Here is a 26,427-nt window from a genome sequence, read left to right on the forward strand (position 1 = left end):
GTTGAATGCCGCACAAGTAAAAATCCTTTAGAAGATAAACAAAAACTGAAACCTTTCTTTTTTCTATCTCATTTCCTTGCAGACGGGACCCCTACCTAACCCCAACGTTGCCCCATTGAATACCAATAATGACCACTTTAATTAGGCTATATATAGTGGTCCAACTTAGACTTGTAGTATGTTATACACCTACTCTTTTCATGCATACCGACAGGCGTTTCTGAGAATTCATATACCCTGATTGAACTCGAAATATGTCCTTCCATAATGTTTTATTACTATTATTATTTAAAATCAAGTTAGTATTAAGCTTACTAAACCAAATGTCAATAGGCTAACTTCTAAACTATAAAAAATGATTTGTAAAAAAATTAACATATAGATTTTAGATTTTTTTTTTAAACACGTGCCCTAAATTCTCCGCTACCTAACAATTAAGTTCCACGCGTTAATAGGGATGACAGTGAAATGGTTGTTAAGTTAAAAGCATCAAATATATCACAAAGTCATAGAGAGAAGCATTGGCGTAGCTTAGTGGTGGCGGGAGGGGGCGTCCGACCCTCTCGAACTTTTCGCTCAGTAGTGGAGAGTGTAATTTTTGTATAGAAATTTTTGGGTATACACGTTTTTTATCCCCCGGCTTTATAGAAATTTTTGGGTATTTTCTACCCCCAGTCGGAAATGTCAAGTTTCGCCACTGAAGAGAAGGGGATCCTCCTAAGTAAAAGAAGGTAGTTTTTTTTAATCTAGTTTTAGTGATTTCTAATTTATTTATTGCATTTTCTTGATCACTAAACGTTGTTAGAAATATGTTTTTGATTTTAAGGTATTATTTTTTAGAGTAAAATATGTTTTTCTTCCCGGTAGTTTGATTGTGTTAACTCTTTTAGTCCAAAGAGTAATCTTTTGTCATATCATTCACTAAGCTTCAGCTTAGTGACTATTTTGTTCCATGCAACTAATTAACGTACGTCCATATTTTCTGTCAAACCGCATTTAGAGGCATAAAACTAAGGACGTTTTAGAGGCATAAAACTAAGGACGTTTCAGTCCAGTTTGCTTAACCTTTAATATATCATCTTCTTCGTTTTTTGGGCAACTCAACCCCACCTCCTTCCTTTCTTGTTAGCTCAATTTATTTACTGGTTAGTGGGTAGTTGTGTGCATTCATTTTCATTATGTTTGTTTCATGTTTATTTCACTTTTGTAAGCCTATATAAAGGCCCTTAGTTTATGATTGACAGGTGAAGAAATTGGAGTAAAAATATCTTGGTCCATATCTCTACTTCTTTGGAGCTCTAAGGGTTCTATCACGGTGGATTATGGAAAATCGGAGAACGTGTTGTTTGCAGTTCTTTTGCTTGATTTTGATCGGCTTGTTCGCTTCAGAGATATACGCTTTTCCCAGCATTGTGAGTGATATAATCTATGAGACCTTTGATGAATCGGTTCAGGAGAGTTGGATTGTGTCTATAACTGAAGACTATTTAGGTACGTTCATGTGTTAATTCGTTTGTGTATCACATGAGATATAATTAGCATTCTGGATATGTTGTGGGATTGTTTAAAATGAAACTAATGGATAGCTTTCCTGATTCTGCGAGATTTATGATTATCAAAGTGCAATTGGATCTCATGTTTGGATGAGCTTTTACATTTCTCTTTATTGACTTTTTAAGCTACTTATCTTCTTTTTGGAAAAGTCACAACCAAGTGACTTTTTCATTTCTCCTTTTCAATGCCTAAAAAGATCTTTTTCACCTTATTACCCAAACACCATTTCACAAAAACTTCTTTTTCAAGAAGTTAATAAGTCATAAGGAGCTAAAATAAGCTCTTCCAAATATGGCCTAATTACGATTTCCCATTAAGAAGTAGGAGCAGAGGCAGTGATGACTAAAATGGCGGTTTGTGGAGCCAGAATTGCCACCGGATTGTGGGAATGATCGGAAACCAATCACAAAATACATTTTTTATTTGTGGGTTGAATATATATAGAGTGAGAGTTGGCTACAAAATCTATTTTTCCTACAAAGTGTAAAAAGTCATAAAACACAATAATCTCAACCATAAAACACACTCAAAACCCATAAATACTAAAGTGAAGATTAATAAAAAGTCATATTTGTGGGTTTTGTGTTGTGTTTTGGATGATAAGACTTTTATTGTCGAATGACTAACATTAGTGTGTTTTCTATTGATTATCATGTTGTATTTTATATTTATAGTTCTACAATGGTGTGTTTGAAGTTTTTATGGACTGGTAGGGTTTGGTTATTGTGTTTCAGTGATCTTCACTCTGTTATTTGTGGGTTTTGAGTGTGTTTTATGGCTAAAATTGTAGCGTTTTATGACTTTGTACACTTTGTAGGAAAAATGGACTTTGTATCCGAACCTCATTACATATATATATATATAGAGAGAGAAACGGGATCAGGAGAAAACGCTCAAAAGTGTGAGAACGGTGAGAACGCATCCTGGCCCAACACGTGTCCCGCGGCATAGAGAAGGACGGAAGGGCTTTTTTGTCTTTTCATTCTTCTTTTATTTTCCCAACGCGGTATAACATTTTCTGGCGTCTAAGTTTTTTTTTTTTTGGTGTTAATTGTATTTATTAAACTTTTTGGCGTTAAATTAATTGGTTTTTATGTCATATATATTATTTTTTTGGCGTTATAGCGTTTTCTGGTTAATTTTTTGGCGTTTGTGGCGTTTTGAGTAATAATTCACTAAGAGTCATTAATATTTGCATAAGATTACAATAAGGCCAATTTTTTTATTTTTTGGCGTTTAGTGAATTTTTTGGCGTTTAATTCCCTTTACAAGGTGCTTTGCTAGCAGTCGTTCTCCCAGTTTTCATACTACTAGCGTTTTGGTGTTTGTAGTTTTTGGTGTTTTATATAATAATGTATTTTTTTATAGAGAATTAGATAACAAAACAACATATAACTTGATATCAAAACAATATAAAATGAAAACAAAAATAATAAAAAATGGTAATCTAATTTTTCTTCCGAATCTTCACTGTCATCAGCCTCTTCCTTCTTGAATTTGTTTTTGGCGTTTTTAACCTTTTTTGAATACTTTAGCTAGATGCCAACTTTCCTTCATAAACCCCTTCTTTTTCAGAAGAAGCTGCTTAGTGGCAACCTGTTTTTTAGTGTGATATTCTTGTTTGGTGGCATGTCACTAAAGATCAACTCTTGTTTGATGCTATTTGTAATAATGGAGTCCAAAATAGCATTTTACACTTGTGTTGATCCCTTTATTCCATGCTTATAATCATCAAGAACAAAGCTCACATGATGGCATATCACTGTCATCAATCTTCATCTGGATCTTCATCCATGTCATCACTTTCACCTTCATCAGCTTCTTGTTCCTGAAGATTCTGAAGCCTCCACCTAAACATGTCTTGCATTAACTCCAATTTTGAGTCTATTTCTGTGTTGGTACAAGTGGCGTTATGCAATTATTCCATGAAACCCAGACGCTGCTTTGTCATGATGTTCTCTAGCCAGTAGACTTCTTGCTTTCCACTGTCGTATGTAACCGTCACCATGTCTGCTTCATCATCAAAACGCCATTATGTCATGACAGGGTCCGGCTTCACATCTGCTTTGATTGGTCCAAATTTGTTAGTTAATGCTTTCATAAGCATATGCGTTTCATGACATTCGTTGTCTAGAGCGATGCCAATGGATAAGATTCGCCTCTGTATCTCTTCTTCCATCTTCAGAATTGCCCTGACCATCTTAACATACACCCTCCTTCTGTTGTCAAAAAGGAGGACGTATCGCCTGATTCCCAGAGTGTATCTCCACGAAATGATTGTTGCCATTTTTGGCGTTTTGGTTAACTTGGCGTTTTTGGTTAAAGATGTTTTTTTGTAGAAAGTGGATAGATTGAAGTGATTATGGAAGCTATGTTTTACCTTGTTTATATAATGATGTTTTTGGCGCGTAATTTAGGAGGAAATTTCTTCTAATAAATTTTAATAACTGAAATTCAGTTACTATGTTGTTTCATCTTCTTGTAATATTCAACGCGTTTTATTACTAATTTTTGGCGTTTTGTTTTTAATGGTGTTTTATTTTTATTTTTTTGTATGGCGTTTTATCATTTGATGGTGTTTTGAATACGAGTGTTAAAAGACCCTTTTACCCTTAATAAAGCGCGTCCCACATAATAAAATTGATGTTATTTACGAAAACACCACCGCGTAATCTAGTCCATGGATTGCTTTAATCGGACGACCCATAAGCGTTCTCACCGTTCTCACACTTTTCATCGTTTTCTCTAAATCCATATATATATATATATATATATGTGGGTGAGGTTCCTCTACAAAGTGTGTTTTTTCTAAAAAGTGTAAGAAGTGATCATAGCCATTGGATTAGGCTAACTGATGGATGAGATTAAATGAGTGGTAAAATTGTAATATTTGTTCTAATTAAATCAATTGATTTCTTAGATTAAGGGTATTAAAGTAAATTTAGTATGCCTTAAATTTAGGAACCCACATGCAAGTCACATGCAACTTTTCCCCATCTTTTTAAAACGTCAATACTTTTTATACGTAATTTGTATTTATAAAAAGTTACACCATAATAACAAGCATTTTTTTTTATCTTTAATATAAGTACCATATTGCTACATATGTAAAAGAATTACGTTTCAACTAGTTGATCAATTTTACTAGCAATGGTGTGTTTTATATGACAACGTGGTGTTTTATATAACAGTATGTTTTATAGTTTGGATTGTGTTCTTTAAGGAATGATGTGTTTTATAAAGATGAGTTGTGTGTTTTAAGAGAGCGTTTGAGTGAGCATATGCCTTTTAAAGTTTAGGTGATCTATTTAAAAGAATTATGTGGTTTATAGTTTGAATGGTGTGCCAAAATCTGATAAAACACCACTTGCTCATTGCAATATATGTATTACACAATATTTACCAACTCTTAAATTATAAAACACTTTGCAAAGAAATAAACAATGGTGCATATATTTAAAACACTATGGAAAGAAAGAAACACCGGTACATGTGGTTAAAACACAACATCAAGAAATACACACCACTGACTAGTATAACACATATTGATGAACCAAATAACTAAAAAATACATCAACAAATAACTACAAGTACATGTCCTTCATTAAACTTGTTAATGATAAAAAACAAATGAGAATAAACTTGTAACTGGTAAAACACAATGTGAATAAACTAATAACTGCTAAAACACAACATAAAGAATTTGTGAATGATGCAAAAGAAAAAAAAATAGAATAGAATATGATTTAGTATGCATTATTCCTATTATAAGTAAGTTACAATTTTGAATTTTTAAAAGAGTTATTGCTTCCTTAAATATCTTCATTTTTGTTTAAGAGATAAATCTTCCAAAAATAAGTTAATTTTTCAATTACATTTATGCCCTTTAGTATATAATTCCTTGAGGACACATGTCACAATAAGAACATTTCCTACACTTTGTAGGAAAAGTAGACTTTGTAGCCAACTCTGACCCATATATATATATGGGAAGTAGAGAAAACCCACTTAAGTTTGGTAAACTCAAGAAACCTTTGTAAAAATCCCATGTAAACTCAAGAAACCTTTCTAAAAAAATAGGAAATGTAATATACATATATTTGAACATTTTTAAAAAAGAAACACAAAATAACACCGAGTATTTTTTTTAAATGTTAAAAATTTTAGGTTACATAATATATATGTCCAAAAAAATGTAACATACAAATTTGCAACATTTTTTTTAAACTAGTAAGTGTTTTTTTCATTTTTTTTTTAAATGCTTGTGTACATTTATATTACATTCCCTATTATTGTTAGAAAAAAAAAAAATGTTACATAGGGTTTATTTTGGTTTTCTCAACTCACATGGGTTTTCGATTTATCTTTCCCCTATATTATACATAGGGTGAGGCTCGGCTACAAAGTCCAAATTTCCTAAAAAGTGTAAAAAGTCATAAAACACTATGGTTTCGGCCATAAAACACATCTAAAACCCACAAATAACAATGTGAAGACTACTAAAACACCATATTCAAACCATAACAATCCATAAAAACTTCAAACTCACAATTGTAGAACTATGAATATAAAACACAACATGCTAATCAACATAAAACACACTAATGTTTGTCATTCGATAATAAGAGTCTTGTCATCCAAAATACAAAACACAACCCACATATATGATATTTTAGTAATCTTTATTTTGTTATTTGTAGGTTTTAGGTGTGCTTTATGGTTGATATTTTGATGTTTTAGGACTTTTTACACTTTTTAGGAAATTTGGACTTTGTAGACAACTCCTAGCTATATATATATATATGTATATATATGTATATATATATATATATATGTATATATATATATATATATATAGGGGAAGGTTCATTGGAGAACACTAAAAAAGTGGGGAACAGCGGGGAACCGACTTAAACGAACTCCGATTGGACTCAATTCAGTGGCGTTGGAACCGGCTCGTCGAACCCTAACTAAGATCTCTTAACCCTTAAAGCTAAACCCTAACTCCTAAACTCTAAACTATAAAGCTAAAAAAATAAGGCTAAAACCTAAGCTAAACCGTAAAATCTAAACTATAAACCCTAAAAGCTAAACCGTAAATGCTAAACCTAAAGCTAAACCCTAAATCTAAACCCTAAAGCTAAACCCTAAACCCTAAATCTAAACCCTAAAGCGAAACCCTAAAGCTAAATCCTAAAAGCCAAACCCTAATAAATTTAGGGTTTAAGGGTTATGATTTAAGGTTTAGGGTTAAGAGATCCTAATTAGGGTTTGACGAGCCGGTTCCAACGCCGCTGGAATGATTCCAATCGGAGTTCGTTTGAGCCGGTTCCCCACTGTTCCCCACTTTTTTAGTGTTCCCAATGAACCTCACACTATATATATATATATATATATATATATATATGTATATATATATATGTATATATATATATGTATATATATATATATATATAGGATTAGGTTCAAGAGTAAACACTAGTGTAGCTTGCGGACTGAGTGAACTAATCCTAGCCATACACTTGTGTAGATCAATGGCCAGGATTTGATGTTGAAATACACTAATGTATTTTACGATTTGATGATGAGATTCTGGCAATACACGTGTGTAGATCAATGACCAAGATTTGTTCACTCAGTTCGCAAATACACTAGTGTTCACTTTAGAACCCCACCCTATATATATATATATCCCCTAGATTAAAGTTTTTAGAAGGACTGTTGTAAGAAAATAAAAGTAAAAAATTCGAAATGATATTTTCTGGCCCCTTACAGCAGCTGTAAAAAGCTGATGACATAAGCATGACATCACTTTTTACAGCATTTACGGCTCCCGTAAATGAAAAAAATTGGAAAAGTTTATTTTTGTTAGTATTTTTGGTAAAAAAAAAATTTTAAAAAACCTTTCGTAAGGCGAGTTCTCTAGGTTACCCTAACCCCCCCCTCTCTCTCTCTCTCTCTCTCTATATATATATATATATATATATATATATATATATATATATATATATATAGGGGGCTGCTAGAATGAGAACCACCCCGAGTTGTAAGAACCGCGAGAACTACACCCCACAGAGCGCCGTTCGCCATGATTTTTTTTTACAAGTAGATGTGTGTATTATAAACACAGCCGTAAAAAATCATGGCGAACGGCGCTCCGTGGGGTGTAGTTTTTTACACCACAAGTTTGGTGTTTTTTAATTTTTTTTCTTTTTTCTTTTTTTTTTCAACAAACTTGTGGTGTAAAAAACTACACCCCACGGAGCGCCGTTCGCAATGATTTTTTACGGCTGTGTGTATAATATACACATCTACTTGTAAAAAAAATCATGGCGAACGGCGCTCCGTGGGGTGTAGTTCTCGCGGTTCTTACAACTCGAGGTGGTTCTCATTCTAGCGGCTCCCTATATATATATATATATATATATATATATATATATATATATATATATATATAGGGGATGGTTCAAATGAAAACCACTTTTATTGTGAAAACTCGAAAACTAACTAAAAAAAGCCTAAAAAACACACAAAAAAAATTTTCAATTTTTTTTTTATAAAAATCGCTGGTTTTTATATATGAAAAAAAAAATTTTTTCAAAAAAAAAAAAAAATTTAGTACACATGTATAGTATTACACATGTGCACTACACAAATTTTTTTTTTTTTTTTGAAAATTTTTTTTATATAAAAAAACCTGCGAAAATTATTATGCAAAAAAAAAAATTGGTATGTTTTTTTGGCTTTTTTATTTAGTTTTCGAGTTTTCACAATAACTAGTAGTTTTCATTTGAACCTTCACCTATATATATATATATATATATATATATATATATATATATATATATATATATATATATATATATATATATATATATATATATATAAGGTGAAGATCATTTAGGAACACCATTTATTATGAGAACCGGTATGAACACAACCAAAGTTACTTAAAAAGTTATACTATTACTGATGCACATGTGCATATTTCTTTAAAACTCGCAACATTTTATTTATAAATTTTATTAATATTTTTTGTTGAATTTTTTATTTCGAATAACAATTACTGATGCACATGTGCATAGTTCATAATTCTTGAATAACAATTACTAATGCACATGTGCATATTTTATATTTCTTAACAACACCTATAAAATTTCCATTCCATCTACACTACCATCTATAATACGTTGCGAATATGTATAATATATTTCACTTACGTCTACACTACCATCCATAATGCGTTGCCAATATGTATAATATTTCAAATATGCGCATGTGCATCACCAACCTTCATACCATACCAAACAATATATTACATCATAAACAGATAAATATAAGCAAACTATCAACTACCAGATAAATTAACCAAAATAAGCATATGTGCATAAAAATGACAACATCATTTATAAAGTGATGCACATATGCATCTCTTCCCAACTGTATCATTAAATAACAAACACCTTTTTTAACTCGTTGATTAACCATTACGGTCACCATCCTCCATAGCATCATTACGGCATTATCATCCATAGCATCTGACATTTTTTTTGTACCTTTTATTCATCGATTTCAGAACAAAAGTTACATTCTTCATTTGTTTTCCATCTATTGATCTACAATAATAGACAACCCATATGATAACCAAAAATTTTCTCATTACTGTATACACTATGCACATGTGCATCAATATGAAAGACGTTAGTGATTTTATAAAATATTTATGAAAGTATTTATAAGGGTTTAAATTTTATAAATTGTAGCGTAGACGGAAGGGAAATTGTATAATATTGGTAATATATTACGGATGGTAGTGATTGTATAGTTGTTGTCAAGAAATATGACATATGCACTTGTGTATCAGTTATTGTTATTCGGATTTAAACAAATTCATTTTTTTATAAGTAAAATGTTACGATTTTAATAGAAAATTAAAAAAACTAGTTAGATTTTCCGCCCGCGCGTTGCGGCGGGGAACCAATGTTTGCAAAACACGTATCAGCAGCAGATACCGAATATCAAAACATAAATAAAAATGACGTTGTAAGGATGGTCACTCCGTCCTAAAAAAACGATTTTAAATAACCTAATATATAATAATAGGACCCACACATCCTACACGTTGGAACTTCGGTAGTTTTCAATTTAGTTATTACGGTGCTAGCACGTTAAAATATGGATGAGCTCGGTACCTGTAATGGCACCGAAAGTACCGATCCGGAAAATCATCGAAATTAGGTACCGGCAACGAAAATGCCCGGTACAATACGGTATGGTATTTGAAGGTAAAAATCAATAATTACAGGTATGGTGCTAGACCGGTGTCGAACCAAAAGTAACAATTCTGAAAACGCCAAAAGGTGGGTACCAAATTGGTACCGAAAATGATTTGGTATAGTTAATTTGGTACCGATACGATACCAGTTTGATTACAGGATTTGATACGATTTGCTCATCAATAATCTAAATATCCAAGTTAATTTTACATGCTACAACGCATTCATTACAGAAAAAAGACAAAAAATAAAGCAAAATAAGTTGTGTATATAAAACCTCATTCAAACGAATTACAGTTTACTTACTGTGTGCATGAAAAGTAATCTAAACTGTGCAATTACTTGCATTGCTACGTTGCGATTTGATGAGCTCGGTACCAACCGGTACCGAAAATACCGTTACCGAAATCCCCAAAAGTATGCACCGGTACCAAATATACCTGGTACGGTACGGTTCGGTACTGATCGGTACTGGTACAGCACCGGTATTTGAGGGTAAAAATCGGTGAATACCGGTGCCGAACCGGTACCAAAAATACACCCTGTTTGGTAAAAACGAATACCGGTACTAGTACTGGTACCCAATACTATTTCTTTATTTTACTGTTCATTGAATTCAAAATTTAATATATAGGGTAATGTGTGTTTTTTAAGCATTTTTAAGTATTTTTTGTTGTGTTCACACTGGTTCTTATGGTTCTCGCGATAAAGGTGGTTCCCGCATGAACCCTACCATATATATATATATATATATATATATATATATATATATATATATAGAGGAAGGTTAACGTACATTACGGCTTAACGTACATCACGTACGTCAGGTAATTACGCACGTTCATTTTAAAATCACGCACGTTATAACTCAAAAATCCAAAATCACGCATGTTGAAACACAATAATCACGCATATTGAAAACATTAATCACGTATGTTATAGAACAAATCACGCACGTTGTCGTACGTGAAGTACGTTAAGCTGTAATGTATGATATACTTTTTCTATATATATACAGGAGAGGGTTTAAATGAGAACACTAAATATCGCGAGATCCGTGAGAACTCTCACAAATGAAAAAACCACGAGAACTTTGTTAAAAACAATTCAAATTCAAAATTTATTTTTTACACCTATCATTATTATTATTCGAATACAATATTAGAAATTAAATTTACACGTTTAAATTTACATGTATTCGTAAATAAAGAAAATTTACATATGTGTAAAAAACTTATCAAGGGTGTTTTTGAAAGAAGCGATGAATTATTTAAAGAGTAAATTTTTTTAATGTTGTATTTTAATTATAATAAGGTTTGCATTAAAAAAATTGATTTTGATTGGTTTTATCCTTCGTTCTCACGGTTTTCTCGCAAGCATGGCCGGCCCAATAGTGAGTTTGGGTAAGGCCCATGGCCTAGGGCGACCCAAAATTAGTGGCATCGTTAAAAAGAATCTATATGTATTAAAAAATTGGGCCTTGCCAACATCAAAGGGGTTTGTGTTGTACCTTTGTTAAGTGGAAGAGAATCACACACGACTTTGGTAGAAAATCTAGGAAAAAACCCAAAATCAATGGAATAGAACAGAGAAGAGTAATCATTTATGGGAGGGCGTCAACAATTTTGGAAATGCAATCATCTATAGATTATTTCTCGATTTGCGACTGTTAATTATTTTATTAAGGTTTTTTTTACAAATTAAATGAGAAAGATGTAAGCAATAAAATTTTCTTTAAGGCATTTGACAAATGTTTGTAAACATTGGTTTTCTGCCAATGATATAAATATATAACATTTAGAAAGCTTATTGATTTCAGATTTATGGCTAATTGGCTTTCTTTAACTTTGATTTATTTTCTGAGTCCTCATGTTATATGTATGCCTCTTACATATAAATTGCTAATTGCAATTTCTTTTTGATCATGCGTCATGTGGTGATGTTGATAGCTGAAAGACACGGGGTACATGCACCAATCAGTATCTGTCTCGATTGATTGTTTGAGTGTTATGTGTCTTGGGTCCAAGGCTTGATACAAAACTACAATCGAGCCGGGGGTCTCACTGGAAGCAACCTCTCTATTCCTACGAGTAGAGGTAAGGTTGTCTACATCTACCCTCCTCAGACCCTACCTTAGCTTTGCTATTGGTGGGATTTACTGAGTATGATGATGATGATGATGATATTAGATATAAATTGCTAGTTGCCTGCTATGTGCACACAAAAAATCTTTAGAACATACAAAAAGAACTTTTAACTCACCGAACAATAAAATTTTTACCGGTCTCAAGTCGGAGTTTTTAAAAATCACATGTGGAAAAGGGCCCAATATTTTTTTTTCTCAATTAGGGCCACCAAAATGGATGGACCGGCCAAGCTCGCAATATTTAGCGTTCTCAAGATAACCCTCCCCTATATATGTATATGTATATATATATAGGGAGATAGAGGGGGGGCTAATTATAATTTTTAAACTCACTCATATTCAAAAAAAACTCGAAATTACACTATGTAACAAATTTGATAGTTTGTATATTTAATTTCATCACCAATTAAATAAATCAACAACAACAACCGTGCCCAGTAAATTCCACATATAGCAAAGCTAATGGTTGCATCTTGGAAAAGTGGGATATACGCAAGCCTTACCTCTATCGTTGAGAATAGAAGGCTTACAACCTGAGAGACCCCTAGCTTTATACCAATAAGCACTAAAAGAGTACTAGAAAGCTACCCAAGAAAAAAGAAGTGGTGAAAGCATAACACAATAAGGCGAAGGTAAGTATAACATCATAGAGCAACATATTCATACACATATCGTAAGACAGTCACACTCAAAGTCTACCTAAAGTGTAGATAATCTACGTCCCCTATGAAACCAGTCAACCACATTAAACTAACCACTAAAAATCCTTAAACTTAATTCTACGTCACCATAAACTCCAATCTTGCATCATGTCTCTAGAGCGGTTCATTTTTATCAAATCCTACCTAATCAGGTCATCACAAGTCAATTTGGGTCTACCTCTACCCTTCCTTCCATCAACAGTGAGGTTTCCACTACTCTAACCAGCATCGTTGCTTGCCTCGTTTTTACATGCACAAACCATCTCAATCTCTCCTCCTTAGGGGTGTTTGTTTGCCTCTTAATGGTTCAGAACTCTTATTGGTTCAGCACTTAATGGTTCAGACTGTTTGTATCGCGAGCAGATGTCTGAATGGTTTAGACATTTTCCTCTGAATGGTTAAGCATTATACTAAGTCTGAATGGTTAAGACCTCTAATCTGAATTAGTCAAACATTTACCTCAGAATGGTTAAACATTATACTGGCTCTTAATGGTTCAGACCTCTTACTAGTTCAGCACTTAGTGGTTAGACCTCATATTGGTTCATCACTTAACCATTCAGAAGTTGCCAAACAGCCGCTTAATCTTATCTGATATTCTAGTCACCCTTAAATTTTCCATAAAAACCTCATTTCTTATTTGATCTAACCTTATGTGTCCACACATCCACCTCAGCATCCTCATCCCTACTACCTATATCTTGCGTGTTTTTATTTTCTTAATGGCCTAACAATCTGTTCCACATAACATAGTAGATCTTACTACAACCCGATAAAATTGCCTCTTTTATTTAGTTGGGGACCTTGAGACACATAATATTCTAGTGGCTGATCTTCACGTACACAAGCCAACTCTAATGTGGTGAGCTATATCAATATCTATCTCCTCGTCTCTTTGTACAAATGATCCTAGATACTTGAACTTACTTGCCTGCGGAACCATCTGACCTTAAACTCTTGTCCTCTAAACCGTGACACCCTCTGCATAACTAAAATCACAATAAAGCTACTCAGTCTTCCCTCTAAACTGCTCGCCATTCCTCTAAATCATTCAACGTTTAGTTTTTGTAACTAAAACAATATCATTTGCAAAAAGCATGCATCATGGCATTGTCTTTTGAATCGACTTGGACATCTCATCCATGACAATCACAAAAATAAATGGGCTCATCGTCGACCCTTAGTGGAGTCCTACCTCCACAAGGATGGAAACGGATTAGCAACACATTATTAGCAGGAATTTTTTGTTATAGATATGTAAAATCTATGTCTCTTTTTCTAACTTTCATTACATCTGTTATATGTGCAAGTTTCTAACTTTCATTACATCTGTTATATGTGCAAATGTATATATACAATTCTCTTAATTTATAATTTTTATTTTTATTTTAAGTTAAGAATGGTTGTGTACCGAAGGTTTTTTTATGTTTGTATCTGACAAAAGTAAAATAATATTTCTTTTCTACAAGTTATGTTTCGATTCTATCACATATGTAATATTGCTTTTGTGAATCATGGATTTATATGTGAGATTGTTATCCTTTACGAATTGTAACATTTATGTTTTTATTTTATTTTTTCTGGATTAATACTTATTATATTTATTTTTGCAGCAAAATCTAAAGATATCGTAGAAATGGATAGCAAAGGAATTTTAAAGAAACCAAGATTTTTATGTCTTCATGGACATGGCTCAAATGCTACATTACTTAAAGACCATTTTAAAAATTGGCCAGATTTTGTGCTTGAAAAAATGGATTTTGTATTCATCAATGCTCCATTCCCCGTAGATGATGGCCTTTTTGAATGGTTCACCTCGAATGAGGTAAAGATACATGTAAACCTACAATCTGAACCACTAAACAGTGTTTCTAAACCATGTTTATGTGTTGCGAATCAACATTGACACTAGCTAAGTTGTGCTAATATTGTTGCATTAATTGATATCATGTGCTAATATTGTCGCATTAATTGATATCTTGGAAGAAAAATGTTTTATTAAGAGTTGGTTGTTATACTTCAAATTGGGTATAACTATATACACTTTCTAATCATTACCAATTTTAGGTGTAGAATTGTAAGATGAAATAAGTATTTCTTCTTAGCGCATTGAAGATAATCATGTATAGTGGGAAAAATAAAAATACGCGTTTAAAATCTGTCTATGTAGAAGTGTTTATATAGTTCTCATAGTTTTCAACCTAAAATTAGTTTATTTTCTATTAAATATCTCCCCCTACACCCTATGTATGTATGTATGTATGTATGTATGCATGTATGCATGTATGCATGTATGCATGTATGCATGTATGTATGTGTATTGTGTGTGTGTTATCTGTTTGTTTGATGAGGAACCATGTTCTATTAACTTATTAAACCATGTTTTGTAGCCGAGTTGTATTAGCTGTCTAGTTAGACTCACTGGACCCTGGTATGATTAAATGAATTTCAAATTACGTTTTTAAGTATTTTAATCAGATTATGCTATTAAGTAGTATTTGCTTATGAAACAATGAATAGCCTACTTACAAACACATACCACACATGAAGCAACATTATTTATGTGTTGTGTTGTGGTTTTTTTTTTTTTTGGATATAACTTGCATATCATATTTTATGCATAATATATTTAAGTGCTCAATCAACTTTAAGGATCATACCAACTTCGAAAACTTTGATGAGGGCATAGCATACATAGAAGATCGCATGGTAGAGCTTGGACCATTCGACGGTGTGCTTGGTTTTTCACAGGTAAAAATTCATTCATGATTTACTTCAGAACACACACATTTTAAATACGCGTGACGTATAATATGTTATGAAACATATGATTTCACCCTTAAAACTTTCGTAATTTGAGTTTAAAATATTTCTCTTGGTTAAACACCTATTTTAGTTCTTGTACAAAGTTTTTTTTTTTTTTTGTACGAGGCGTAAGATGCCTTCAAAGAAGCGATATGTGTATTTTCAGTGAGGGCACATGCATCTGTATTATTACGTATCATTACGTAAATTAATGCAACATATCTGTATAACTACACATTGTTATAATCAAGATTACATTAATGTTATGTTATATAAGTACACAATATTATAATTAACAACACATCAACATTATATAAATACTCACAATAGATATATAGTGTTATAGTCAACAATTGTTTTAAATAATATATCAATATCAAAGTTAAGTTATATAAAATAAAATTATAATTAATAACACATCAACGTGATATAATTACTCACAATAGATATACAGTGTTAGAATCAAGAATTGTTTTAAATTATGTACCAATATATAGTCAAATGATATAAAATAAAATTATTATTCATTTTAAAATGTAAATCTTAAAAAAAAGTACAGTAAATGTAAATCTTAAAAAAAAGTACAGTATGTAAAACTTATTTGTGTGTTAAAAAGTTGACGGAACTACATTAAACTAAAAAATCAACAACAAAGGCTAGAACTCTTTTAGCCTTTCAGCCATTTGTAAATATTACATGATTAGAAAGGGAGACGGGTGATCAATTTAAAAATGGATTTTGCCTAAAAAGTTTAGGACAGGATCTCAACGATCACATCATTTGAAAGTTTAAGATTAACTCATGTTTCGTAATTATAAAAATGTTAGTAAAATCAGAAAGAGGTAAAATAAAAAGATTTTGCCCACTTGCATTAACTTTTATATCCCTTATTATTTCCTTTAAAAAATTTAGACCATAAAATCCAGTATTTGTTCTAATAAAAAATGAGTGTTTTTTTAAACGATATGTAACAAGTTGCGTAAATAAGTATGTTGTTATTCCATTTACACAGTGTTGTTAGATACCCATGTCATGTTTCTTGCGGCATAAAAATCAAATAAAACTACATAACAAAACATTACATTTTGTAATAAAAAAATCATTTCAGATATAGGCACATAACAATACTGTGTAAAATGGTATAGCAATGCCGTTATTCGCATAGTGTGCCACACTTAAAACTCATTCTTTTTATAAAAAAAATATATCATTGTTATACACATATTAAAGAAAAAAATGTTTGATTTTATGGTATATATATATTTAAATAGTGAAGTATATAAAGGTTATTTATCTTTTTAAAAAATGATTGAAGTAGTAAATGGACTCAAATACCCTTGCTTATAAAACTTTCACGAAGACCCATGTTTCTTCTTATTGTTTCCTATGTTTTTCAAGTTAAATTTATTTTGTACAGGAACCTTTGGTGAGAATGGTAAGAAGTCGCTTAAAAACAAATCAAAACCAAAACATATATATACATCCATCATTAATGATATACAACATTAAAAAAATTATGTGCATTGGTATATTAAAAATTTACACATGTCCAAGTTAACTATTTACTTATGTGTATTTTTACCATTTACACGTGTAAAAAATTTGTTAAGCGCGACTTAGGGTCTATTTGGTACGAACTAATGAAATGAAAAAGAGAATGGAATGGACTAAGTAATGAAATGGTTCATTCCATTCCATTCCATTGTGATGCTTGATTACCCATATGTGAATAGAATGAATCATTACTTTATACAATTTTATAGAAAAAAGGACGAGTAATGAAATACAATTAGTAAAAATGACAAAAATATAGTAACAACAACAACAACAATAATCGGTAATACCTCGCCTCCCATCCAAGTCGAACCGGCGCCACCCATATTCGCTCTTCACCTGGATGCCGCAGAAAATAGCGAGGAGGGTGAGAATTGACTCTGTGTCACAAGGAACACTAATTCTTTACCAACCACTCCACCACTACCTCATTGACATTATTCTCACTCTAACTAATTAATTTAAAAAAAAAATTATCCAATACTAATAAAAAAAATTATCCAAAGTATAATCTACACATATCCAACATTGAAGTTTATCTTACATTTATCCCACACCATATTAGGTCTGTGTTGAAATTGTAGATTTTGAAAATGAGTTGTTTTTTGATTTAGTTAGCCAATTTAGCGAAATACATCATATTACTTAATTATGGAAATATCTTTTATCCTTACAGTAACGTTTTTTTTTTTTGAACGGCAAATTTGGATCACTAACGGATCACTGGACTATCATCGTGCCACCAGCAGAACCACCCGATCATATCCATCTCCACTAGGCAATAATGCCTATACACCAATTCAGGAGGAAACTCAATAAATCTGGGAAAAACCCCCTTTGTGGGAATCGAACCCATGACCTAATGGTCATAAGCTTTATCCCACCACCAAGATACCACTAGGCTATAATGCCATGGGTCCTTACAGTAACGTTAAATACAAATATCAAATGAAGAAGTCTTATTGGTTTAAACTTATTTTTTATCTTCTTACAAGATATTTTCTCCTCATTTGAACTATCTACAATATATATAGGGTGGGGTTCTCGAGTGAACACAAGTGTATTTGCGAACTAAGTGAACAAATCTTGGCCATTGATTTACACACGTGGATGGCTAGGATTTCATCATCAAATCGTAAAATACACTAGTGTATTTCATCATCAAATCCTGGCCATTGATCTACACACATGTATGGCCAGGATTAGTTCGCTCAGTTCGCAAACTACACTAGTGTTCACTCTTGAACCTAATCCTATATATATATATATATATATATATATATAGGGGATGGGTCATGAGAAAACTAGTTTAAATGAGAAAACCAAAAAAACTAATTAAAAAAGCTTAAAAAACATACCAAAAAAAAAATTTTTTTTACATTTTTTTATAAAAAATCACTATATTTTATGCATGGAAAAAAATTTTCAAAAAATAAAAAATAAAAAAAAACTTGTTTTGTTGTATTGCACATGTGCACTATTATGGATACAGTGCACATGTGTAGTACACATATAATGCACATGTGTAGTACAAAAAAAAAATTTTTTTTTTTTTGAAAATTTTTTTATACATAAAAAGTAGCGAATTTTTTATAAAACATTGTAAAAAAAAATTTTGGTATGTTTGTTAGCTTTTTTTAGGCTTTTTTAGTTAGTTTTCTAGTGTTCTTATTTAGATATAATTTTCTCATGATCCTCTTCCTATATATATATATATATATAGGGTTAGGTTTGTTAGTGACCAATCTTCTTGATTGTGAACACTAGTGAACTAATCCTAGCCCTTGATTATCAATACACATATATATAATCGGGGCATGATGATTGTTCACAACTCATGACAACTAGTACTCATGACAACTAGTAGAGTCTAAATATTTATTCTATGCCATGAATTAAAATGTCACATAATCAAATTACTTAAAATAACCCATACATTAAACAAAAACTGAAAACATAAATAATCTTGTTTATTCAACTCAGGCAATCCTACGTGATCATCACCCAAGCTCGTCAAATCAAACATAATCACATGTACCATGTGTAAAAGTAGTTTTTGCGTTAACATAAGTTGGTTAATAAATCTTATATTTAAATAAAGCATTTTTTGTTTATTTTTTTTAAAATGTTTTACATGCAATTAAATAGTGATATAATGATCCAATAAATAAACATCAACAATGAATAATTAAATACCAACTAATGCGATAATGTGTATTTGCAACAAATGCGTAACAACGACACTGCGATAAATGCGAAACTGCGAGACTCAAGCCCACCGACTAGCGAATCTAAATTCTGTGGCGATACCAAGCTACAACTCATGGTAATGGGGATCCGGGTAGCCTGTGGATCAATGTGCGTTATGATTTGCGACACAAAGCGGTAAACAAATAAACAACAAACATAATATAACACATAATTACACATTGAGTTGCATGTATTTGATACTGGAAATAAAGTGAATTAGCGAAATAAGTGACACACGATACACCCCAAAACAGTTAATTGTAAAAAGGGGAATTAGGAAGATCTACTCACGAGTTGCGTATTTTGATTCCTTGGAATAACGTACGAATAGTGAGAAAACTCCAAATGACGAGATTACCCTAGAAATATAAAACATAAGAATACTAAACAACAAACAAACACAACAAAACTAACTCCTACGTTTTTAGGGACTCTTGCAAACTTAAATATATATTTTATTAAGTTTTTCCTATTCATAAGGCACATTTTTTTTCACCATCGTTTCCAAGACCTTGTAAGATCCAGATGAGATAGAGATACATCTTTACTTGGAAGGTTAGGAGCTTTCTCGACTATATTCATTTGCAAATAATTTACAAAAAAAAAATTATTAAAGTGAGTTAATTATTTATTTATTTTATCACAAAATAATGATGAATCATGAAACATGAAATTTCTTAGAAAAAAAATCAATAACTTATATTTTTGGAAAATTCAGTTTATTATTTATAAAGTTTATTTTAATGATTTTCGTATTAAATTATGAAATAAATTCAAAAGATGACCAAAAAAGTCTTATAAATTACATGATCTAATATAACCTGATTATGAATAGTAAAAACCTTTCATTTCATCAAGACACTAAATCAAGATTAAAAACCTCAAAATTATATTATTCAATAACACTAAAATACAAGAAATCTAATCCGGATTGTGGATGCCCTCAATCACAGAAACTAATAAAGGGGTTTTGTAGAGCACAGAACAAACCAAGTTTGGCCTTGGAATTACCTTATTTAGTTAAGAATGGAAGGAGAATTCGTAACTTGAAGTTCCAAGTCCTAGGTTGTGTTCTTCCTTGAATCTAAACTTTGCAGAGAGGTTTACACGAAGTGGATGTTAGGCTTTGGCTTTTAGAGGAGGAAAAACCACGGACTAAAAATACTCATTTGAAACAAACGTAACTTTTTATATATCAATTTGATACTTATATTAAAGTTAAGAAAACGCTCGTCATTGTGGTGTATTTAAAAAAACCAATTATGTATAAAACATCATCGACATTTAAAAAGATGGAGAGAAGTTGCATGTGAGTTTGTAAATTTAAAACATGCGGAAATAGGGCTGTAAACGAGCCGAGTCGAGCCGAGCTCGACCTGGCTCGAGCTCGAACTCAATTCGAGTTGGCTCGGCTCGAGCTCGAATTTCAAATCGAGCTGGGTTTGAGGCTCAAGCTCGACTCGATTAAAATTCGAGCTAGCTCGGCTCGATCTAGCTCGAATAACAAAGAACCGCAAAATTTACTATTTAAAAATTCTTTAAAAATGAATCTCTTCATAGACTAAGGACCATAATTGCAATTTAATTTAACCGAATGACTAAATATGCAAGTATAAAAGGTTAGCCCAACTTTTTACGTTGTCTTTACCTTCTTTTATATGGGAAATACTCATTTAGTTTTTAACTTTTAAGTGATGTGGGAGAAAAAAAATAAGGATGTAAACCTTATCAAGCTCGTACACGAGCTCATGAGCCGAGCCAGACCAAGCTCAAGCTCGGCTCATTTACAAACCGAGCTGAGCTGAGCTGACTCGTTTACAACCGAGCCAATTTCGAGCCGAGCTTTTTTCGAACTTTTTCCAAGCGAGCTGCGAATCGCGTGTTTTTTGAACACCCCTATGCGGAAATTACATTTATACCCTTATGCCATTAAATCAATCACTAAAAATGTAGCACTTAACAATCTCATCCATCCATAATTACAATCTAATAGTTCTTAAGGATTCTTAGAAAAAACACACTTTGTATACTAACTCTAGCCCATATATATATACTAGTTTTTTTTAAAGTCATGCGTTGCGGCGAAACTGAGCAAATGATAATATAAAATAAACGCGATTTGAAAATAAAGCATGTTGTTTAGAAAGCCCGACTATTATAACGATTTAGTTTACTATCATACTGTTTTATAATATCAAATAAATACTTTATTTTAAGTACAACTTCGTTTTTAACAAAACATATAACGGAATGTCAGGGAAAAAATTAAGCACAACTACGTACTTAAGTTTTAGAAAAAAGTTATAAACGTAAATCATTAAAGAAGCATCGAATTAATCGATAAATTAATATATGTTCTAAAAAAGAAAAAAATTAAAAATATATTATTAATATAAATATAATAATAAAGTATTATAATATATTAAATAAAAAATAATAAAAAAGCTATATATTATTATAAAAATAAAGTTACTATTCATCGCCATTCGTTAACTATATATATATATATATATATATATATATATATATATATATATATAATATAATTCTAGAAAGAAAAAAATTAAAAATATATTATTAAATGTAAATATAATAATAAAGTATCATAATATTTTAAATAAAAAAATAATAAAGTTACTATTCATCGCTATTCATTAACTACATATATATAACTAGTTGGATGCCCCGCCCGCATTGCGGGGCGCTAAGCCGAATATTTCTTAGTTTAATAACATGTACGCATGTATTTTAGTTACTTGTGCATACTACTCATAACACAATCTCAAAAAAATTATATCGACTCAACCAATTAAACCAAAACACTGCCATAGAAGTCTGAGCTGAGGGCAAAATAGTAAATTGTCATAAACAATGAGCGAGTGTCGGACACCTGCTTGACAAAAAGTTAGATTGAGTAAATCAAGTAAAATAAAAACTACAATAGTTTTGAAAAAAAATATTAAAACGATGGCAAGACTCCAGATTTAACTGAGGGCAAAATCATAAGTTTTTAAAAGAGGGCAAACTCATAATTTTAAACTGAGAGCAAATGCGTAATTTTTAGCTGGGGGACAAAACCAAAATTTTGTTTTGAACCGGGGGAAAATCATAGTTTTGAACTAAGAGCGAAATTGTAATTTTTAGCTGAGGATAAAAGCATAAATTTATTTTGAGCTGAGGGTAAAAGCATAATTTTGAACTGAGCGCGAAATCGTAATTTTCAAAAGGACAATTATAATTATATTATATTATACAAACATTAAATTATAAAAAAAAAAAAAAAGAGAAAGGGCAGCAGCCCAATTTCTACCGATGTGGTGGCAGTATTATTGCCGCCTTTGTAAATGTATATGTAAGTAAATAGTGTGGTTAATGTGGACCAAAAAATGCGGAATTAAGTAACCATGTAAATAACCCATAAAAAATCATTTTTATTTGTAAAAAGTTAACTTTTACCTAATTGTTTTCACAACTTTTACATGGAGAAACCGTTCTAATAAATAATTTAAAAAATAGTAAAATAAAAAGGTTAAAAATATAAAAATAATTTGTTTTTAGAAAAACATTTTTTAACAACTTTTACATATATTTATATGAAAAATGTTATGTAAAAAATGGTTTTTAATATTTTTTTCATGTAAAATTAGTGATTTCTTGGTTCTTAACTTTTTTATAGTTCCTCAATGAACCTACCCCTATATATATAGGGAGAGAATCATCAGAAAACTCTTTTTTATGAGAAAACTCTACCAAACGATTTATATTTCTGTTGAATTTTTTTTAAAGGTTTAGTTTTTAGGGTTTAATTTTTAGAGTTTTGAGATTAGCACTTAGCGTATAATGTTTTTTTGGGTTTAGAGTATAGGGGTTTGTAATGGTTACATAAAGTTTTGTTACAAAGAATAGTTTTCTCATGATCCTATATATATATATATATACACACAAACATATATAGGGCAGTTATCGGAAAAAATCATATATAAGTTAAGAAAACTAAAAAAATCAAATGAATAAACCTCTTTTTGCCACGTGTTACACCTTTTTGAAGACGTGTTACGTGTAATAATTAGAGGCTGCCACGTGTCACGTAACAACTTTTACTTTTTTAGAAAAAACTGAAAGTCTGCAAAAGCTGCTAAACGTAACACGTGACAGCCTCTGTTTGTTACATTTAACACAGTCTGCAACAAGGTGTAACACGTGGCAAAAGGAGGTCCATTCATTTAAGGTTTTTTTAGTTTTTAACTAATATGAGTTTTTTTTTCTATCCCTCCCTTATATATACATACACATATATATATACATATACATATACATATATATATATGTATATTAGGGGAAGGATCATAAAAAAACTTCTTTTCTTAAGAAAACTCTAGCAATCTATTACTAAACCTTAAACTCCAAACCTTACTTTAAAAATAAATCATAAACTTTAAAAGCTAAACTAAAAAGGCTGACCTCTAAAAGCTAAAAATGATATGCTAAAGCTAATCCCTAAACTCTAAAATTTAAATCTTCAGCCCCACAGAAAAAATCAACACAAATATCAATCGTTTGATAGAGTTTTCTCACAGGATGAAGAGTTTTCTCACAAAGAAAGAGTTTTAGAGCATTCACATCCTGGGAATCAAAATCTGTGTGTGGGGTTTTTAAAGTATAAAGAGTATAAAAAGTGGTTGTGAGTGGAGGAGAGATAAAATGTTACTGTTAATCTGTATATTTGGGGGACCACTGTTCACCCACTATAATTTTTAATATATATTGAAAGTGGTTGTGAGTGAAGTAGAGAGAAAAATGTAATAATAAGGTATAAAAAATAATTTAATTGAAAAGGAGATAGAAAAAATATTTGTTTTTAGTGGAAATATATTGATATAGGAGTTGTTTTTTAGTGGAATGTATGTATATTTATAGGGAGCTGGATGTGAATGCTCTTAGAGTTTATGGATTAGTATTTAAGTTTAGTTTTAGCATTTAGGTTTTAGCTTTTAGGTGTTAGCCTTTATTTTTTTAAACAACCAACGAGTACTATACAAGTCTGGCCACCCGGATAGATCCATTGGGGAAAGGCCACCCACGCGAACACAGACAACGTTGAGACTGGTTTAGCTTTTTAGGGTTTAGAATATAGTTTTTTGGATTTTAAGATTTAATTTTTTGGGTTTCAAAGTTTATTTCTTAGAATTTAGTAATGGGTATACAATTATATCACGAAGAGGAGTTTTCTCATGATCTATTTCCAAATATATATATTGTTGAATTGAGATGCGTATAACGGTGAGCAGTTAGATGCATGTGTTATAGTTGCTAGAATTTTATGTTTCATTCTTTTTATGAAAAATATTTTCGACCGAGCCAAATTATCTATTGTATAATTAGATGGTTCTTTCTTCTATTATGATGACTTAAAATAAGAAAAGCTAATTTTTATTACAACATAAACAGGGAGCCGTCGTGGCAGGTGCATTGCCCGGAATGCAAGCACACGTAAGTGACGTAAATTAGTTTAGTTTCTTCAGTTATGGTTTGATTATTTGGGTGTTTTTTTAACCCTAACCTCAATCATCATCATTGATTCATTTTTAAGGGTGCATGTCTCACAAAAGTTGAGAAAATCGAGCATGTTATTATTATATCCGGAGCTAAACTTGGAGGGGCGAAATTTCCATTACCAAAGCTCGCTGAAACAGCGTTCTCTACTCCGATAAACATTCCATCACTCCATATTTTTGGTAATAGAATACTTACAACTATGAAGAAATTTATGTTGTCTAACGTCGTATTTTAACCATTGGCATCAAGTATTTTACATACTAATTATAAATCTCTAAAAGAACTTTCAAAATACATTTAACTTGTATAGTAAATCAAAGTACTTCTTTAAGTTGAAGTGCATTAGGTCATAATATTATTACCTATTATAATTAGTATGTACAAGGTTAAAATCGATATATATTAAAAGTTTAAAGATTGTTTTTGTTAAGTTGAAAGTTTGTTTTGTATGATATTAGTGTACTTATTAAGATTTTTGAAATGCGATTTTATATATAAACAATTCTAGGACACTAAATATTATTTTAAAGTAGGTGTAAATGTAAATTAACATGAATTGAAGCTAACTAATAGTTTCCCCGAGTATAGGTGAGACTGACATTGCAAGGGAAGATGCACCAGAACTCGTGAAAGCATATGTTGATCCTCTTGTAATATTCCACCTTGGTGGTCATGAGGTGCCAAAATTAGGTATGTTTCATTTCATATTAACTATAGATTAATGCATGAATCATTTTTAGAAATTTAATTAAAAAAATCACAAAAAATATGTTGATTAGAACCGGCATACTTATTTCATTTTGTTAATGCGTTTTCCCATTAAGATACGGATAATTTATTGTTCAAAGAATAAACATAAACTGTGCATAATACTTACGTAAAATAAATTATTTTCATTAAAAGAAAATGCTTCCTTGTTAATTTCATGCAGATGAAGATGGATTGAAGATCATGTTTGAGTTCCTTAAGAAGATTAAGGCAATTGTTTGATGAAGAGGTTCTTTTGTATTGGAATATTTATATTTTAGTACAAAATAATGTTTTTCGTCACCAAATTGTAATAACGGCATTAAATATGAACAATAAATGCAATATGTAAGAATAAAGTTTTAAATCGAGTTATTATATATGAGTGGGTTCGTCAGAGAACTTAAAAAATATGAGGACCTTAGAGACTTATGAATATTTTTGTTTAAAAAAAAACTAGTTTGGCCGGAAAAAAATGTGGGAATTAAGGAAACACCTTTTGATGAAAAAGTTCTTTTGTGTTGGAATAATTATATTTTAGTGCAAACAAATGTTTTTCGTCACCAAAATGTAATGACGTCATTAAATATTAACAACAAATTCAAAATGTAATGACGGCATTAAATATTAACAACAAATTCAATATCTAAGAAGAAAGTTTTAATCTAATTATAACTAGAATTTTGCCAATGATCTCTAGATCAAGTGGTGGAGGGCTTGCATTTCTCTTGAGAGATGCAGGTTCAACTCTCACTTGGTGTAGAGTGAGGCACTAGTGAGCAATGATAGGAGACCCAGGGAAACCTGGGTTGGATCCTTGAGCCAAACGGGTTTTACC

At 31.2% G+C, this 26,427-nt stretch overlaps 1 protein-coding gene across 1 annotated transcript; it reads left to right on the forward strand.

The window, feature by feature from the left end:
• Positions 1–1,044: 1,044 nt before the first annotated feature.
• Positions 1,045–25,971, forward strand: LOC110886666 (esterase CG5412). The gene is made up of 8 exons (XM_022134500.2): positions 1,045–1,145; positions 1,245–1,491; positions 14,291–14,502; positions 15,330–15,428; positions 24,735–24,776; positions 24,877–25,021; positions 25,431–25,532; positions 25,774–25,971. The coding sequence occupies exons 2-8, from the start codon at positions 1,323–1,325 to the stop codon at positions 25,830–25,832; spliced, it is 828 nt and encodes a 275-aa protein (XP_021990192.1). The 5' UTR covers positions 1,045–1,145; positions 1,245–1,322; the 3' UTR covers positions 25,833–25,971.
• Positions 25,972–26,427: the final 456 nt, after the last annotated feature.

This window comes from Helianthus annuus, chromosome 7, assembly GCF_002127325.2.
Source record: "Helianthus annuus cultivar XRQ/B chromosome 7, HanXRQr2.0-SUNRISE, whole genome shotgun sequence".
Taxonomy (NCBI): Eukaryota; Viridiplantae; Streptophyta; class Magnoliopsida; order Asterales; family Asteraceae; genus Helianthus; species Helianthus annuus.